This window comes from Leucoraja erinacea, chromosome 9 (assembly GCF_028641065.1).
Source record: "Leucoraja erinacea ecotype New England chromosome 9, Leri_hhj_1, whole genome shotgun sequence".
In the NCBI taxonomy this organism is placed as follows: domain Eukaryota; kingdom Metazoa; phylum Chordata; class Chondrichthyes; order Rajiformes; family Rajidae; genus Leucoraja; species Leucoraja erinaceus.
Window position 1 is genome coordinate 16251592 of NC_073385.1, and position 18749 is coordinate 16270340.

Sequence of the window (18749 nt, forward strand, 5' to 3'; positions counted from 1 at the left end):
AATCCCCAAGATTATAATTATCCATTTTCAATGTTTACATTATAGTGATTATCTTGTGACAATCTGTGGGCTATATGAAAAAATACTGTATTTGTTACATAACTATACTTGTATGCTTCAGTAGAGTTTAGAAAATTTGGTAAAATATAATTGTTTGAGTTATCTTTTTCTTCAGTCAACTATTGAAGCTTCCCCCCCCAAACCCCCTCCCTAATTTCAAACTAACACTTAATTCCTGTCATTTCCTTTGCACCACTTTCGTACATTCACCACTTGCTATTAAAATAAAATTACAATTATAAATATTAACAAGACTTCCAAAGAAAGGAATTTAAAATTTCTTATTGTAATATTTCTGCCTAAATAACTCTTTAAATTGTTCTGACAATCCAACACATTATTTTTTTATTTTTCCATGGGTGGCAGTGTAAAGCTAATACACCTGCTGCTTCACAGCTTCGGCAATCCAGGTTTAATCCTGACCTTTAAGGCTATTTGTGGGGAGTTTGGACATGCTCCCCATAAGTTTCTTCAGTGTGCTCTAGTTTTCTCCCACATCCCAAAGAAGTTGGCAAGTTTGACTGGTCGCTGCAAGTAGCCCTTTTGTATACAAGAGTGAATTTAAGAGCAGTTGATGGAACTCGGGGAGAATAAACTGGGATTAAAGCAAACGGATACATCATGGTTGAGAGAGCCTTGGTGGGCATATTTCGGTGATGAATAAATAAATTGAATACATTTTTCTCAAGTTGTAGTATATAAAGCATTTAAAGCACACAATGCCTTTAAGCTATGTATAATGTCCCAAGTGGAAGCCACATAGCATCAATGCTATTCTCATGCTCATCAATTCCAAACACTATTTACCATTTCAAACAAACTGTCAGTGACATATTCAGGTCAAGGAAGGCAGAACATTGGGGGTTCAAGTCCAAACCCCTGAGAGATACATTCACACTACTTCGGCCCACAGAGGGCCCCACCGACCAGCGATCCCCGCACACTTCACTATCCCACAACAGCCTATCCCCCGAGAGCTGGAGAAAAAAATTGCTCAAATGTCATTCAAATTTAGAAACATAGAAATATAGAAATTAGGTGCAGGAGTAGGCCATTCGGTCCTTTGAGCCTGCACCGCCATTCAATATGATCATGGCTGATCATCCAACTCAGTATCCCGTACCTGCCTTCTCTCCATACCCTCTGATCCCCTTAGCCACAAGGGCCACATCTAACTCCCTCTTAAATATAGCCAATGAACTGGCCTCAACTACCCTCTGTGGCAGAGAGTTCCAGAGATTCACCACTCTCTGCGTGAAAAAAGTTCTTCTCATCTCGGTTTTAAAGGATTTCCCCTTTATCCTTAAGCTGTGACCCCTTGTCCTGGACTTCCCTAACGTCGGGAACAATCTTCCTGCATCTAGCCTGTCCAACCCCTTAAGAATTTTGTAAGTTTCTATAAGATCCCCTCTCAATCTTCTAAATTCTAGAGAGTATAAACCAAGTCTATCCAGTCTCTCTTCATAAGACAGTCCTGACATCCCAGGAATCAGTCTGGTGAACCGTCTCTGCACTCCCTCTATGGCAATAATGTCCTTCCTCAGATTTGGAGACCAAAACTGTACGCAATACTCCAGGTGTGGTCTCACCAAGACCCTGTACAACTGCAGTAGAACCTCTCTGCTCCTATACTCAAATCCTTTTGCAATGAAAGCTAACATACCATTCGCTTTCTTTACTGCTTGCTGCACCTGCATGCCTACCTTCAATGACTGGTGTACCATGACACCCAGGTCTCGCTGCATCTCCCCCTTTCCCAATCGGCCACCATTTAGATAATAGTCTGCTTTCCTGTTTTTGCCACCAAAATGGATAACCTCACATTTATCCACATTATACAGCATCTGCCAAACATTTGCCCACTCACCCAGCCTATCCAAGTCACCCTGCAGTCTCCTAGCATCCTCCTCACAGCTAACACTGCCCCCCCAGCTTAGTGTCATCCGCAAACTTGGAGATATTGCCTTCAATTCCCTCATCCAGATCATTAATATATATTGTAAATAGCTGGGGTCCCAGTACTGAGCCTTGGGGTACCCCACTAGTCACTGCCTGCCATTGTGAAAAGGACCCGTTTACTCCTACTCTTTGCTTCCTGTTTGCCAGCCAGTTCTCTATCCACATCAATACTGAACCCCCAATGCCTTGTGCTTTAAGTTTGTATACTAATTTCTTATGTGGGACCTTGTCGAAAGCCTTCTGGAAGTCCAGATACACCACATCCACTGGTTCTCCCCTATCCACGCTACTAGTTACATCCTCGAAAAATTCTATAAGATTCGTCAGACATGATTTACCTTTCGTAAATCCATGCTGACTTTGTCCAATGATTTCACCACTTTCCAAATGTGCTGCTATCCCATCTTTAATAACTGACTCTAGCAGTTTCCCCACTACCGATGTTAGACTAACTGGTCTGTAATTCCCCATTTTCTCTCTCCCTCCCTTCTTAAAAAGTGGGGTTACGTTTGCTACCCGCCAATCTTCAGGAACTACTCCAGAATCTAAAGAGTTTTGAAAGATTATTACTAATGTTTACTAATTATTACTAATTCACCATGGATGTCCAGTCACTCTACACCTCCATCCCCATAAGGAGGGTCTTAAAGCCCTCTGTTTCTTCCTCGACCGCAGAACCAACAAATCCCCACCTACCAATACTCTCCTCTGCTTAGCCTCGCCAACTTTGTTTGACTCCTCCCATTTCCTCCAAATCCAAGGCGTAGCTATGGGCACGCGCATGGGACCCAGCTGTGCCTGCCTCATTGTAGGGTACGTCGAACAATCCTTGTTCGAGGCGTACCATGGCACTATCCCCAAACTCTACCTCCGCTACATCGACGACTGCATTGGTGCTACCTCCTGCACCCATACAGAACTCACGGACTTCATCCATTTCACCACTAACTTCCATCCGGCACTCAAATTCACCTGGACCATTTCCGACATCTCCCTACCGTTTCTAGACCTCACTATCTCCATCGCAGGCAACAGACTACTGACCGACATCTACAATAAACTCACCGACTCCCATGGCTATCTGGACTATACTTCTTCCCACCCTGCTTCCTGTAAGGAAAAGGATTTTACAGCAAAAGGATTTGAGTATAGGGGCAGGGAGGTTCTACTGCAGTTGTACAGGATCTTGGTGAGACCACACCTGGAGTATTGCGTACAGTTTTGGTCTCCTAATCTGAGGAAGGAGATTCTTGCCAGAGAGGGAGTACAGAGAAGGTTCACCAGACTGATTCCTGGGATGTCAGGACTTTCATATGAAGAAAGACTGGATAGACTTGGCTTGTACTCGCTAAAATTTAGAAGATTGAGGAGGGGATCTTATAGAAACTTACAAAATTCTTAAGGGGTTGGACAGGCTAGATGCAGGAAGATTGTTCCCGATGTTGGGGAAGTCCAGAACAAGGGGTCACAGTTTAAGGATAAGGGGGAAGTCTTTTAGGACCAAGATGAGAAAAAACATTTTCACACAGAGAGTGGTGAATCTCTGGAATTCTTTGCCACAGAAGGTAGTTGAGGCCAGTTAATTGGCTATATTTAAGAGGGAGTTAGATGTGGCCCTTGTGGCTAAAGGGATCAGGGGGTATGGAGAGAAGGCAGGTACAGGATACCGAGTTGGATGATCAGCCATGATCATATTGAATGGCGGTGCAGGCTCGAAGGGCCGAATGGCCTACTCCTGCACCTATTTTCTATGTTTCTATGACTGTTATCCCCTACTTCCAATTCCTTCGTCCATGCCGCATTTGCACCCAGGATGAGGTGTTCCAAACCCGGGTATCGGCGATGTCCTCATTCTTTAGGGAACGGGGGGGTTCCCCTCTTCGACTATAGATGAGGCTCTCACCAGGGTCTCTTCTATACCCAGCAACTCTGCTCTCATTCCCCATCCCCCCACCCCCCCACTCGTAACAAGGGCAGAGTCCCCCTTATCCTCACCTTCCACCCTACCAGCCATCACATACAACAGATAATCCTTCGACAATTTTGCCATCTCCAACGGGTTCCCACCACTGGCAACATCTTCCCATCTCCGTCCCTTTCGGCAGAGACCGATCCCTCCGGAACTCCCTGGTCAATTTGTCCCTTCCCACCCAAACCACCCGTTCCCTGGTACTGTTCTTTGCAACCGCAGGAAATGCTACACATGTTGCTTTACGTCCCCCCTTGACTCCATCCAAGGACCTAAACAGTCTTTCCAGGTGCAGCAGAGGTTCACCTGCACCTCCTCCAACCTCATCTATTGCATTCGCTGCTCTGGGTGTCAGCTGCTCTACATCAGTTAGACCAAGGGTAGGCTTGGCGATCGCTTCGCCCAATACCTTCGCTCAGTTCACAATAACCAACCTGATCTCCCGGTGGCTCAGCACTTCAACTCCCCCTCACATTCCGAATCCGACCTTCCTGTCCTGGACCTCCTCCATGGCCAGAGTGAGTCCCACTGTAAATTGGAGGAGCAGCACCTCATATTTCGCTTGGGTAGTTTACACCCCAGCGGGATGAACATTGACCACCAATTTCAGGTAGTCCTTGCTTTCTCCCTCTTTCCCCTCCCCAGCTCTCCCACAGCCCACTGTCTCTGCCTATTCCTTTCTTCTTCCCGCCCCCACATCAGTCTGAAGAAGGGTCTCGACCCGAAATGTCACCTTTTTCTTCGCTCCATAGATGCTGCCTGACCCGCTGAGTTTCTTCAGCATTTTTATCTATCTTCGATTTTTCCAGCATCTGCATTTCCTTCTTAAACATTTAACCTACAAACCTGTGCGCCTTTGGAGTGCGGGAAGAAACCCTAACCGGACATCACCCGCAGGACAGCATACGTCATCGTGTATGTCGTACAACTATGGGCATCAGTCTCTGACGCTCATAGTTGCCGAAAAAAATCGTAAAGTGGGACAGGCCCTTAAACTACAAAATCAGAGTTGGAAGTAAGTCATTTTTGATCCCAAGGGACTGGCTAAGATCAGAACATTCTTTTTGTTTTATTTTTATTTTTATAATATATTTTTATTGAAATCAACTGTACAAAAAAAAGTAACTTGACAATTCTCCAACTCTAGCACAACTTCAATTTTAACATTTTACAAACAGAATATTAAATTGAAAAGAGAAGAAAGAAAAGTGAAAAGAAAGAGAAAAAAGAAGGAGAGAGGAGGAGATATGTCCATCAACCCACCCATGCGCCCGCTCACCCAGCCCTAGTCAGTTTTGAGTTTGTGTTCAACCATTTTATTGAATTTCTTGAGCAATACAAGGAGACCATATTTCTAAAAATTGTTCCAGTTTGTCAATCAAGATAAACCTAATTCTTTCTAGATGTAGTGTATCTGTCATTTCCATAATCCACATCTTCACTGAGGGGACTGCTGTCTTTTTCCAAAAGTTTTTTTGCTGATATTAGACCGTAATCAAGGAAGCATCTTTGTGAGACTGTAAGGTTGCTACATGCCTCTGATATTCCCAGTATAATCAATTTTGGGTCTGGCTCTAGTCGAGTTTCAGTGTTTGAGGTGACGCAGAATATATCCGTCCAAAAACTTAAAAAAATTTTTTTTTTTTTTTTTTTTTTTTTTTTTTTAACACAGAACAAAACCATGGCTTTGATTGACATTTAAGATCAGAACATTCTGCAAACCGTATCTTCTTTACCCTTTGCTCTATCTTTTGTAGCTTGACCTGAATGTATGTGTACAGGTGCACAACCTTTTATCCGAAATTCCAAATAACGAAAAGCTCCGAATAGCGGACATTTTTTCGGTCCTTGAAGAAAGGTCCTTGAAGCCGTTCACCGAGGGCGGCCGGCAGAGGTGACAGCGGAAACTCCGGTCGGTCCTCGAAGAAAGGGGAACTAAATCCCCATTCATAAAAGAGAAGGTGAGGGTATATTGCGCGGGAAGGTTAATAATTGACAATCTGCGGCTGCCTGCCCGCTGAGTTAAAAAGTTCCCACGGTAGACTCACGATACACAGTGTATCGTGAGTCTTGCGTGGGAACTTTATAACTCAGCGGGCAGGCAGCAGCAGATTGTCGCTCCCTTCAGTTTCACCCCACCTACACCCCTCTGTTTCCCGGCCATGTGTGTGACCCCTTCCCTCCAATCTCCAGCTCCCCGCCCATGGCACCGGCGCGGGGGCTTTGCACTGTCTTCACGTCGGCGATGCCAGCAGGTCATTGCCAGTCACCAGAGACGTCAGGACCAACGGGACACCGACCCCCAGGCCCACTGCAAGCACGGAGATCCCAGAGACCCACAGCCAGCAGCAGCCCAGCCCCGTTCCAACTCCAGAGGAACACGCTCTGTGGGCGAACTGCCACTTGTCGCTATAGCGGCTATGCTCACTCCGCTCCTTCAGCTTTATATTCTCCTCGCCGGGCGCCGGCCGTGACTGACAGCAGACCCGGCCAATCACTGAGGCGAAGGAGCAGAAAGGGGCGATGCCGTCCCGGCGAAGACAAGAGAGGAGACCAATCTGCGCATGTGCGGTTTTTAAGATTTTTAAAATTTAATAACTTTTTAAATATACCACAGATCAGAACAAAATTGCCCTTGTAGCACAGGAGAACGGTGCGTAAGGTGGCGGAAAATCGTAGAGCTATCGCATACCATTTTGCGCAAATAGAAAATAAAGCAAAACCGGATGAGCACAAGATCAGAGTTTTAATTATGTATAGATAGTTTTGGGTGTGTACTTGAAGAGCAGGGCAAATGCTCGAAGGCTGCACTAGGTTGGATGTTTTTTTCCCAACCAGCATAGATACGAGGGCGCTGAATTTCAGTCTCAAACTTTGCTGGGAATCTTTTTCTTCGTCTTGCGTATGGCGTGCACAGCCTAAAGTTGTAGATCAAGGGTAGACATCCAGGCCAGGACAGCATCAGTTACTGGGTCGATGGCATTGATGCCCCTAGGGAAAAGCCTCAATAGGCAGTCATTTACGATGTGTATGGTCTGGTCTGGATATCCGCAGTCACAAGCAGGGCTATCTGTCGTGCCCCACTAATGCAGGTGATGGGCTGTCCTTGCATGGAGGGTGCAGATTCTATTCCGGGTTAGCCATTGCTTGCGATGGCCGGCAAAACCCTGTGGTTTCACTATGGGGTCTGTGATGGCCTCTCCGTTGTTGGCGTTGGTATCTTTCCAGGCTCTGTGCCTGGAATGAATGTACAGGTGCACAACCTTTTATCCGAAAGCCTTGGAACCAGACACTTGTCGGATTTCGGACATTTTCGGATTTCCGAATGGAAGATTTTTAGCGTAGATTAGGTAGGTAGCGCAGGCGGCTTGAAAAGTCTGGAGCGGCTGCCTCCTCCCCGGAGACCGGGGAATCATTGTAAATCATTGCTTAAATGTTAGTCAGTTAGTTTGGAGGGATTTTATGGGGTGGTGGTGGGGTGTGAAGGGGGAAACTTTAATTCTTAGTCCCCTACCTGGTCAGCGACTCCCAACATCACAGAGCTGGGGGCTCCATCCGGCCGCGGGTGGCGCCGGTTGGAGCTCCGACCCCGGCAACTCTACCCCTGGCTGCGCGGCGCTCAAAATCCAGCGCGGCCCGCGGCCGGATGCCCGCAGTCCCAGCTCCGAGAATGTTGGGAGTCGGCGGCCACAGCGCTCCGGAGCTTACCGAACAGCGACCCGGTAAGGCATTGCCCGCTCCCCGCTGGTATCCCAGCGCTGCGACGCCGCCGACTCCCAACATTCGCGGAGCTGGGGCGTCCGGCCGCGGGCGGCGGTGGATTTGGAGCGCCCCGCAGCCAGGGGTAGAGTTGCCGGGGTCGGAGCTACAACCGGCACTGCCCGCAGCCCCCCAGCTGGGAGTTGGCGGCCACAGCGCTGCGGAGCTTACTGCACGGCGACTCGGTAAGGCATTGACCGCTCCCCGCCTCTCCGAACAGGTAGGGGACTAAGAATTAAAGTTTACCCCTTCACCCCCCCCTTCACATAAAAGCCCTCCAAACTAACTGACTAACATTTAAGCAATGATTTAGAGACGTTTAAGTGTCTCCCCGGTCTCCGGGGAGGAGGCAGCCGCGACAGTAGTACAGATCTGGGTTGACCGTGGGTCGTTTCGGGTCAAGTTTGGCGCCAAACGCGAGCTTTGGTGTGCAGACGACATCCTGGGGAAAAATGGCCGGTTTTCGGAGTTTTTCGGTTTCCGGAACTCCGGATAAAAGGTTGTGCACCTGTACTACATTCTTCCAATTTTGAAACCCACATGCTTTCTAAACACAGGAATTTGACAACCAAATGTGCATAATATCGAGCAGAGATAATCTACTTTAACCAATTACTTACAGCACATCTCTTTGAAACCACCATACTTATCATTGGTGTAGAATCAAATAATTTTTAAATGTTGCCAGGATTAGAGCACCTTTTCGGGAAAGGTTGGGTAAGGTCAGCCTTTATTGCATGGAGTCCATGAGGTGCGATTTGAGGCATATATAATCATGAGGGGAATAGAAAGGATAAATGCACAGGGTATGGGAAGTCATGAACCAGAGGACAGAGTTAAGGTGAGAGGGGAAAGGTAGGAGAACCTGAAGAGCAACTTTTTCCACAGAGGGTGCTGGGTAAGGAAAGTGATCTTTGATAACATTGACTGCTTTCCTGAGGTAGCATAGTGTCAATGGGTGTATATGGGAAGGGTGTAGGAAAGAGGCTGTTGTGCATGATTACAGCATGTATTTGTTTGGAATTATGTTAAAGGCAGTTCCCCATCACAGGCTGACCTGCCAGGAAGCAGCCAAACCCCAGCATCATTGGTAATAGCTAGGTCCAATTAGTGGATATTGGTTTGGCCACCTAAACCGTGTCAGCCTGCTCCTTATAAAACCCAAGCATTCTAACAAAATGGGATTAGGGGAGAGAAACAGAAGAGGAAGAGGGAGGAAGGAAGGAAGGAAGAAAGAAAGTAGGAAAAAAGAGGAAAGGAGAGAATGTTTTGGAGCCTGCCTGCTCGCTGCACTCCCCTCTTGCAGGTTCGAGGACGACTGAGCCACTGGGACAAGCCGAGGCCTGCAGCACCACCATGTGGTCAAGACTGAACTACCAGGAAGAATCACGAGACAACCAGCACCTCTACCCGAGACTGGGGGGGGGGGGGGGGGGGGGGGGAAACCCAAGACACCAGAGAGTCTTCCTGCCCACAGACAATGAGGGACTATGCCCATACACAGAGGCAAAATAAGGTCATAAGTGATAGGAGTAGAATTAGGCCATTAAGTCTACTCCGCCATTCAATCATGGCTGACCTGTCTCTCCCTCCTAACCCCACTCTCCTGCCTTCTCCTCATAACCTTTGACACCTGTACTAATCAAAGATGGCTTGTGTTTGTATGTGGCGCCTTGGTTTTGCATACAGCCTGTTACCGTTGGCAACTCGCCAGCAGCCTCACAAGAAGGTCCAGCCACAAGAGCTCAATAACAACTCCAAGATCAGACACACTAATTGGCCTTATCTGCACATGGGTTATGACACGGTGTCGTGTCGGACCAAAACGCATGCAGCGTTGGAGGCCAGCAGTCAAGTAGACCATTGCAGGTGTTCGCCGCGTCGGTGTCAGCCTGAGTAGCTGCATAGCTTACCGTAATCGATCGACAAATTCGCCGGGCAGCTTCAGAGTTGTGCTGTAAACCATTTCCGCCAACGAACATCCTAGGTCTGCTTTCACCGCTGTACGAATGATAAGCAGAACCAGAGGCAACCGATGCGTCTCCTCCGGCTGCCAGAGCAGCTTTCAACTGGCGATGGAACCGTTCAATCAGGCCGTTCTCTTGTGGATGACAGGCAGTCGTTTGAATCCGGTTCGTACCCAAGAGGTCGATTAGTGTTTGAAACAGCGCAGACTCGAATTGCGGTCCTCGGTCTCTTGTGATCGTACTTGGGACCCCAAAGACCCAAATCCATCAGTCAACAAAAGCGTGGGCTATTGTTTCCACTGAAATGTTGATGAATGGGCTAGCATCTTGCAATCTTGTGAACCGGTCTACACAAGTGAGCAGATATGTGTAGTTTCTTGACGGTGGGAGTGGGCCGACCAAGTCCAGATGCATGTGATCGAAACAGGTGTTTGGTACAGGAAACTCACCAAAAGTGGTCCTAGTGTGCCTGGAGTCAATGAGATATTGCATTTCCGAAAGGTGGTCGTGCAGAAAAAGGCTGTGGCTAGTTGGCCCACTGGCAGCAGTCGCCTCTACTGCCGGGCCTCGTCATGGGTGTTATTTGTAGAAGGAGCAAGGAGGTTGACACGACCGGGCCACTGCACCATATCTCCAGTGTTTCCAGCAATTGCGTTGGGCGGCGCTCTCGGCCCCGTCTCCGACCCCCAAGGCTTGTGTTAAACCTGAAATGGAGATGGCTCTGCTGGGCTGCCAAAGCGTTGACTTGCGCAGCGACCGCTGCAATTTGCTGTTCCTGCTGTACATTTTACGGCTTTACCGATGTTGTATTAGCCACAGTCACCTGTAGCACAGTGGTTGTCTCCATGACAATGTTGCTCTGTTTTGCAAGCTCGTCTATGCTGGCCGATTGAAACATACTTATCAGGTGCCCCTTCTCCCGAGGCTGCTGGACCTTCGTGAGGCTGCTGGCGAGTCACCTGCGGTAACAGGCTGTACGCAAAACCAACGTGGGCGGGAAGGCGCCACAGAACCACTACATGCAGGAAGTCAGCATAAAAAATGGTTTGAAGCTCTATGTCCTTTGTTATGCAGGTAGCACTTATCAACACTCAAGGGGTATTTACGATCCACCTCAAGCCATATTTCAATTGACACGCAGAATAAGAAAATGTTAATGGATGGTGGGGGAGTCAATATTATGCCTTTAAGAACAAGGCTTTTGATCTCATGGACTCTGAAACTATGATTGCATCAAAAAAAGCAAAAGACAAGCCACAACAATGTTTCTTCCTTGCACAAAGTCAGCTAGAGCTTTTTTTATTCTGGTCCCATGGTTCAGATCAAAAGGCAGAAGGCAAAAACTTCAGGCAACCACTTAGTGCGGAGCAACAATCACTTTAAAAGCTGCACCAATTTTTTATTTTTTTTATTTTAAGATTCTTGCCTGGTGTACTCTTGCCATAGAGGCAGTACAGAGAAGGTTTACCAGACTGTTTCCTGGGATGGCAGTACTTTCATATGAAGAAAGACAGAATAGACTCGGCTTGTACTCGCTAAAATTTAGAAGATTGAGGGGAGATCTCATAGAAAAGTACAAAATTCTTAAGGGGTTGGACAGGCTAGATGCAGGAAGATTGTTCCCGATGTTGGGGAAGTCCAGAACAAGGGGTCACAGTTTAAGGATAAGAGGGAAGTCTTTTAGGACCAAGATGAGAAAAAACATTTTCACACAGTGAGTGGTGAATCTCTGGAATTCTCTGCCACAGAAGGTAGTTGAGGCCAGTTCATTGGCTATATTTAAGAGGGAGTTAGATGTGGCCTTTGTGGCTAAAGGGATCATGGGGTATGGAGAGAAGGCAGGTACAGGATACCGAGTTGGATGATCAGCCATGATCATATTGAATGGCGGTGCAGGCTCGAAGGACTGAATGGCCTACTCCTGCACCTATTTTCTATGTTTCTATGGTGGAACAAAAGTGAAACTGCAACAATATTTTCTGCTAAAAAAGGAAAAAATGGGCATATAAGAACTGGCTTCATAGTTCTTCTGGGGAAAGAATTCTGGAGATCAGGATTGATCTCCACCATTGAAGGGATCTATCGAAGTCGCTACCTCAAAAAGGCAGCCATCATCATCATCAAAGATCCACAGCATCCTGACCACACACTCATTTCACCATTGCAATCTGGAAGGAGCCTGAAAACTGTAACGTCCAGGTTGAAAAACAGCTTCTTACCTACAGCCATCAGGCTTTTAAACACAACACAAATAAGCTCTGAACTACAACAGACAATTATTATTGTACTATATTTGTTTATTTATTGAGTATGTGTGCATGTGTGTGTATATATATACACACACACTGAACATTTTTTTCCCCGTTATGTACTATGTTTACATATTCTGTTGTGCTGCAACTAGTAAGAATTTCATTGTCCTCTGGGACATATGACAATAAAACACTCTTGACTCATGAACCAGGGTCTCTGGAACTCAGAGGGAACAGATCTACAAGCTATGGTCTTTAAAAGAGCTATAAGACATGATGTTATTACTGCAAATTGTAGATAGAAATGTCCCAGTAAAAATTGAGATAGCTTAGTTCAGACATTGTGCTACCAAAGCAGGACTAGAAAGCAGGCAGTTTAATTTGAAGTACAGACTGAAAACAGGTCCTTCACTCCACTGAGTCCATGCGGATCATCAATAACCCGTTCACACTAGTTTTGAATTGAATTGAATACTTTATTGTGACATGTGACAAGTCACAGTGAAATTCTTTGCTTGCATACCCATCAAGGGCGCTTACAATGTTACAACTCCCCCCACCGGGCCAGGTCCTCCTTTGATCTTTCCCTCGGCAGTGGCATCCTCACATCCAGGTGTCCATCCGTCAGCACCATCCACGACCACAGCAGCAACCTCTCCACTAAACGCTGCTGGGACCTCTCTGGACGCCTCCGACCCAGATTTTGTTGGCCGCGAGGCTCCGGCCTCGGCTTCTCAACGGCACCTCCGGTAGACATCACAGAACTCCAGAAGTTCTTTGTACCCCCCCACTTTCTCATTTACTCCCTTAACACTTTTTTTAAAATTACAGCGTGGGATGTGGGAGGAAACACGTGGTCACAGGGAGAAAGTGCAAGCTTCATACAGACAGCATCTGAGGAAGAGTCTGGACAATGCCAAAATGAAGCTTTGCATCCATTCTAGAAATCATAGGTATTAATTCACATCCAACCAAGAATTATTAAAATGAGAACATTCGATATGCTTCGGAAAAGAAGTATTGATGGACTACAAGATGAACACACTATAATCATCAATATGAAGGCTATGGGGGAAAATTGGCTAATAATTGGCTATTTACTAATAATTAATAAAGAATTGGAAGAAGTTGCATTATGTAACGTTACAAGCAAAGTGGACTGATCGCATCCAAGTCACCTTTACAATTCAGAAGCAGTCAACTGGATCATTCTAACTATTCAATTTCTCTAAAGGAGAATCCACCTTTTTTTGTATTGACTCTTAAGACCCTGAAGCGAAGTTGCAATCGATTTCAACTTTTTAATGATATGCATTGGTGCAGAATTCTGGAGAATTGTTGCAGAACTTGTCAGTTCTGGTCACAAATATATGGTTGCACTGGAGAGAGTGCAGTTCACCAGGATGTTTTGTCTGGATGGGGACATTAGTTATGGGAAGACATTGGCAGTGGAGGTGGATACAATCGAGAGGAATTTAGATCAAAACTTAAATAGGCAAGGCATTGAAGGATACAGCATGGGATTAACAAAGATGCAACCAAATCCTTATGACCAGAACTGACAAGATTCAGTGCAGTCTAATCCATTGTTTTCTGCTGGTCTTCCATGCCTATCATTGAAGAGTTAAAATTGATTGTTGCTCTGCTTCATGGTCTACGAGAGAGTGATGTTGGGCAAAAAAGCCAGCATGGAAGTGATCAGCTGAAGGGCCCCTTTCTATGATGTGCAACTTTATGACTAATTAGTCATACTTGTGCAATAATGCATCATAGCTCACTTCAAACATTCTATGCAATTTAACAGCAAACATCTATTGATTCCTCATGATCAGTCTGTTTCCAGTGGCACAGAAAGATTAGTATGCATATTAAAGCTTTCATTCAGATGTTCCACATAACCACAGTCTTAAGAAGTGTCCTAAGCCGAAACATCACTTGTGTTCTCCAGAGATGCCGTCTGACCCACTGAGTTGCTCAAACACCTTAGTCCCTTTTTGGTAAACCAGCATGTGCAGTTCCGTGTGCTTCCATCTTAACACCTAAAGGACTCGGATCCAAATTAGGCTACATTAAAACTTGAAATTTGATATTGCCAGGGAGTCCAGAAATTTAGATACTATCTGTAACGGGAGGCCAGATTGAATGGGTTTGCTTAGGGCAAATCTTAATGATTTTGCTTAGGGCATTGAATTCTTCAACAAAAATTAAGCAGGTTCAACAGTCAGGCACTTTAAGCACGAAGGTTATCAGAAATACTTTGCAGGAGTTAAATCTGCAAGAATTAATAAATTCACAGCACTACATGTTCCTCTCAAGCTTTCAAAGCTCAAAGTAAATAGTTAACCACAATACCCATTGAAGTTAAACATCATGCTTTCAATAAAACAAAAATAGGGTAATAAAAAGTTGTACAAAAGCTGAAATGTAAAAAGGCATCACATCCAGCATTCATGAGAAATAATGAATTAATAATAAATTTCAAACTTTAGCTAGAGTCTTACTCTAATTACTAACCTGTTGATTGTGGATGTAGTGGAGAAGGAATAGGCCACGGCTGATCATCAAACTTGATCCATTCACTGGGCACAGATGCCGTTTCTGTCGTGCACACTGGGCTATGCTGACGTTGAAGCGTACGATGTTGGTAATTATCATCTTCAAATAATTTACCCGAGACTGGAGAGTATTTGAAGTCTCCACCTGTTGGTCAAATAATTTTTTTTCACATTTGTTGTCACGCTTTGGTAATCTATTGCACAAATAATTACTTGTGCCAATCTATAAAGTTTTGCTTTGAAAGGATTGACTTCTCAACGTAAGAACCCCATAAAGTAAGCATCCACATCAATTATTTAGTGTCAAACACCAAGTCTTAGACATAAATAAGTGGGAGAGAAAATAAACTCAAACATTTTAGAAGTTATAAATTAATTTACTTATCACGACCCCGGTAAAAGTACAAGTTGCAACTCTCTGGTCTAGCACTCTGGCACGTTCAGAATTTAGGGTAATAATTATTAATTCATTCTAACTAAGATCTGTACTAACCTGTAGCTAATTAACCCACAAACGCAACTTGTGATCTCAGCTGACAAAAAATCCCAATTTGGAGTTCTCTGAACTCTTACCTAACCCCAGGAGTGTCTAGAAGAACGATGTTCAAAAGAACAGTTTTTCTATGCATAAGGAAGACGATTCCGGGACAGTTCTGTAGTCCGACACTGGTCATGTCACAAGAGAGCTGAACGAGAAAGAGTTTCAACCTATAGTCTATACTTTCTCCACCACCTTCCCAACCGATTATGGCCAGGATGAAAAAAATTAAATGCATTTAGTAAAATAAACAATTTTCTCCCTTATTTAAAATCAATATAACAAAACAAATTATTTGGATTTAAAAAAATCAACATTCTCTGCAAACTAAATGTAATAACTTGCCGAATTACAAAAAATATTCGAAGGGTAGAATTCAGATTAGTACATAAATCAAAAGTGTATTTTCTTTTCAAAACAAGGAGCAAGCAAGGTTATTTTCCTCACTGATTTGGGAATCATAGTCAGAGACATCGTGTGGAAACAGGCCCTTGCCCATACTGACCTACATCCCATCTACATTAGCCCCACCTGTCTGTGTTTGGCCCATGTCCCTCTAAATCTATCCTATCCATGTACCTATCCAAATGTTTCTTAAACATTGCAACAGCACCTGCCTCAACTACCTCTTCTGGCAAATCGTTCCATACATCCACCAGCCTTTCAGTCAAAGTTACCCCTCAGGTTCCCATTACATCTCCCCCCCTCACCTTAAATCATTGCCTCTGATTCTCAATTCCCCATAATCTGGGCAAAACAACTATGAATTTTCACAATCTTTCCCTCTCATGATTTTGTACACCTCTTTAGGATTACCCCTCATTCTCCTGCACTCCAAGGATAAAGTCCTAAGCCTGCTCGACCTCTCCCTGCAGCTCAAGCCCTCGAGTCTTAGCAACATTCTTGTAAGTCTTCTCTGCAATCACCAATGTCTTTATACAACTGTGACATGACCTCCCAACTTCTACACTCAATCATCTGACTGATGAAGGACAATATGCCAAAAGCCTTTTTGACCACCCCATCTACCCGTGACCCCAGTTTCATGGAACTATGTACCTGCACTCCTAGATACCTCTGCTCTGCAACAGTCACCGGAGCCCCGAATGACTCTAATTATTCATCAGTCCACTTGCCCAACCGATCAAGAGCCTCAAGAACCTGCTACGATTTTTTGACAACAATCTTCACTATCTACAATATAACCCGCTTTAGTGTCATCTGCAAAGTTGCTAATCATGCCTTGTATGTTTTCATCTAAATCATTGATAGGGATGACAAACAGCAATGGGCCCCAACACCCAATCCCGAGACACACCACTAGTCGCAAGTCTCCAGTTGAATAAAAATACTTTCCACCATCACTGCCAGAACCGTATCAAACTCCTTGCTGAAATCTATATATACACGTCTACAGCTCTGCACTCAACCTTTTTTATCATATCTTCGTGAGACGTGTCCTCCCACATACAAAATCATGTTGACTATTCCTAATCAGCCCTTGTCCATCTATTCTGAGTATCCAGCAGAATACTATCTAGTAACTTTCCAACCACAGATGTTAGGCTCACTGGCCTGTAGTACCCAGGATTTTCCCTGCAACCCTTTGCGAATAGAGGCACAACATTTGCCGACCTCTAGTCTTCTGGCTCCTCACCCTTATTTCTAGAGAGAGTTCGATTTAGCTCTTAGGGTTAAAGGAATCAAGGGATATGGGGAAAAACGGGATACTGATTTTGGGTGATCAGCCATGATCATGTTGAATGACTCGAAGGGCTGAATGGCTTACTCCTATTTTCTATGTTTCTATCTAATAACGACCCGTAAATCTCAGCCGGGACACCTGCAATTTTCTCTAACATTTCACATCCTCCAATGTATCCGATCAGGCTCGGGAGATTTGTACCTTCATACATGAAGGTCCTGTGAACCATTACTGCATTTGTCAATTAGTACCGTTTAATTTGAAGGAACTCGTGAATAAAATGGGACAGTTAATATAAAGCTGAAACAGCACAATGCTTATTGAGGAACATTTTGTTATAATTGAACATTTTGGTTTAGTACTACAATTTGGAAAAAATAAACATCTCTTTTCATGAAATAATTTAAATAATTTTTTACCTGCATCTCCTCCCTTTAATGTGTATTGTATATCATCATTAAAGGAGACCCATGTGGACCTTTGAGTAGCAATCACATTACTGGACAACATTGCTGAAATTGTCACGATGATCTTCCGTTGAACAATATAATAAAGCGAAGTTGAAGGTTAACTTCTTTCATCCAGAACAACTTAATCAATTTCTTTGGGAACTCCTTGATTTGCAAAACCAAGTCCAGAAATTCAAAACACTGTTTTAAGAAAAGAAAAAGCAATTAAACCGAGTTGAGGGGGGGTGAAACATCAAACACAATGCTTACATTTTACCAACTTAAAATGCCACCCGACTTGAATATTTTCAGCATTCTGTTTTTGTTTCAAATGTGATCATTGCTAACCAATATTATATGCAGCTATATTTTCATCTCTTTATGAATTACAAATATATAATTTTTTTGACAGTAAACCAGGAGATACAACATTTGAACACATCACTGTACTACAGGTTGCAAATCTATAGTCTGGCATTCTGTCATCTAGCAATCCCCGTGGTTTGGAATGTTTTGAATGATCTCTTCCAATTAATTAATTCTAATATCGAAAAAAGATCTAAACCAAGATCTATATTAATCTGTACCAGTGCAACATCTCTGACAGCAGCGATCTCAGTTGAAAAGAGTTTCCGATTTATGGAACCTTCAGATTATGGACAGTTCTCAGAATCCTTACATGACCCAGGGAAATACAGTTCTTCTACTCAAGGAAAGATGATCAGGGGACAATTTCTGTAGTCCAGCACCAGTCAGGTCCAAAATATTTAGGACTAGAGTTTCAACCTGTAACACTTTTATACACAAAGACCGAACATTTTTAAAAGTAGCAAGTATGCAACTTTCCTTCAATGTTTTTGACAAAAACATTTACATTGAAGATTTTGTTTTGAACAATGACCATGACAAGTTCAAGGATGCATACAATTCGTAATTTAAGAAGTTACTAGAAATTTCATGTTAATCGATGAAACAGTTTGCAACAACCTAGGAACATATATCATTCTACTTCTCACTATTAAACAATGTTACTTAAAATGTTCAATGAAATCATGCATGTAATTTTATCCTACTTGTTAGAAATTACTGAACCCATTTCACATGAAGTTTTCTACTGCTATATTCCACCAATAAACCAAACAAAAAGACCAATATACACAGTAGATTTAAAAGTTCCCTCAATATCAAGGACTTAAATTTCATTTCCTCATTTCATCCTTTCCTCTTTAAAGGGAAAATTAATTTTCCAATGCAATTCCAGAATCTTGCACACATTAAAATCAGTAACAAAAGTACAAAAAAGTGTGGACATCTGTAAGTATGAGCATGGAGGATACCACAATTAGTTTCAATCCAATATTAATGAACATCCAAACAACTTCAGAACACCACAAGTGAATACCTTCATATTTAACCGCATGCCCCCATCTGAGCAGTTCAGAGAAACAGAATTAAAAATAAATTACTTTTATTAGTTTATCCAGGCTACACCAAGAAAACATTCTGGCACCTTTACTTCAGTCAGCATTGTTTTAT

General features: G+C 44.0%; 1 protein-coding gene across 1 annotated transcript in view; it reads right to left on the bottom strand.

Annotated features, from left to right (window-relative positions):
* Nucleotides 1-18749, bottom strand: part of ston2 (stonin 2) — an 88817-nt gene that overhangs the window by 54377 nt on the left and 15691 nt on the right. The window contains exons 2-3 of the mRNA XM_055640196.1: nt 17184-17414; nt 14481-14666 (exon numbers count right to left, since the gene is read on the bottom strand). Coding sequence (XP_055496171.1) covers nt 14481-14666; nt 17184-17274 — 277 coding nt within the window. The 5' untranslated portion in view covers nt 17275-17414. The remainder of the gene's footprint in view (nt 1-14480; nt 14667-17183; nt 17415-18749) is intronic.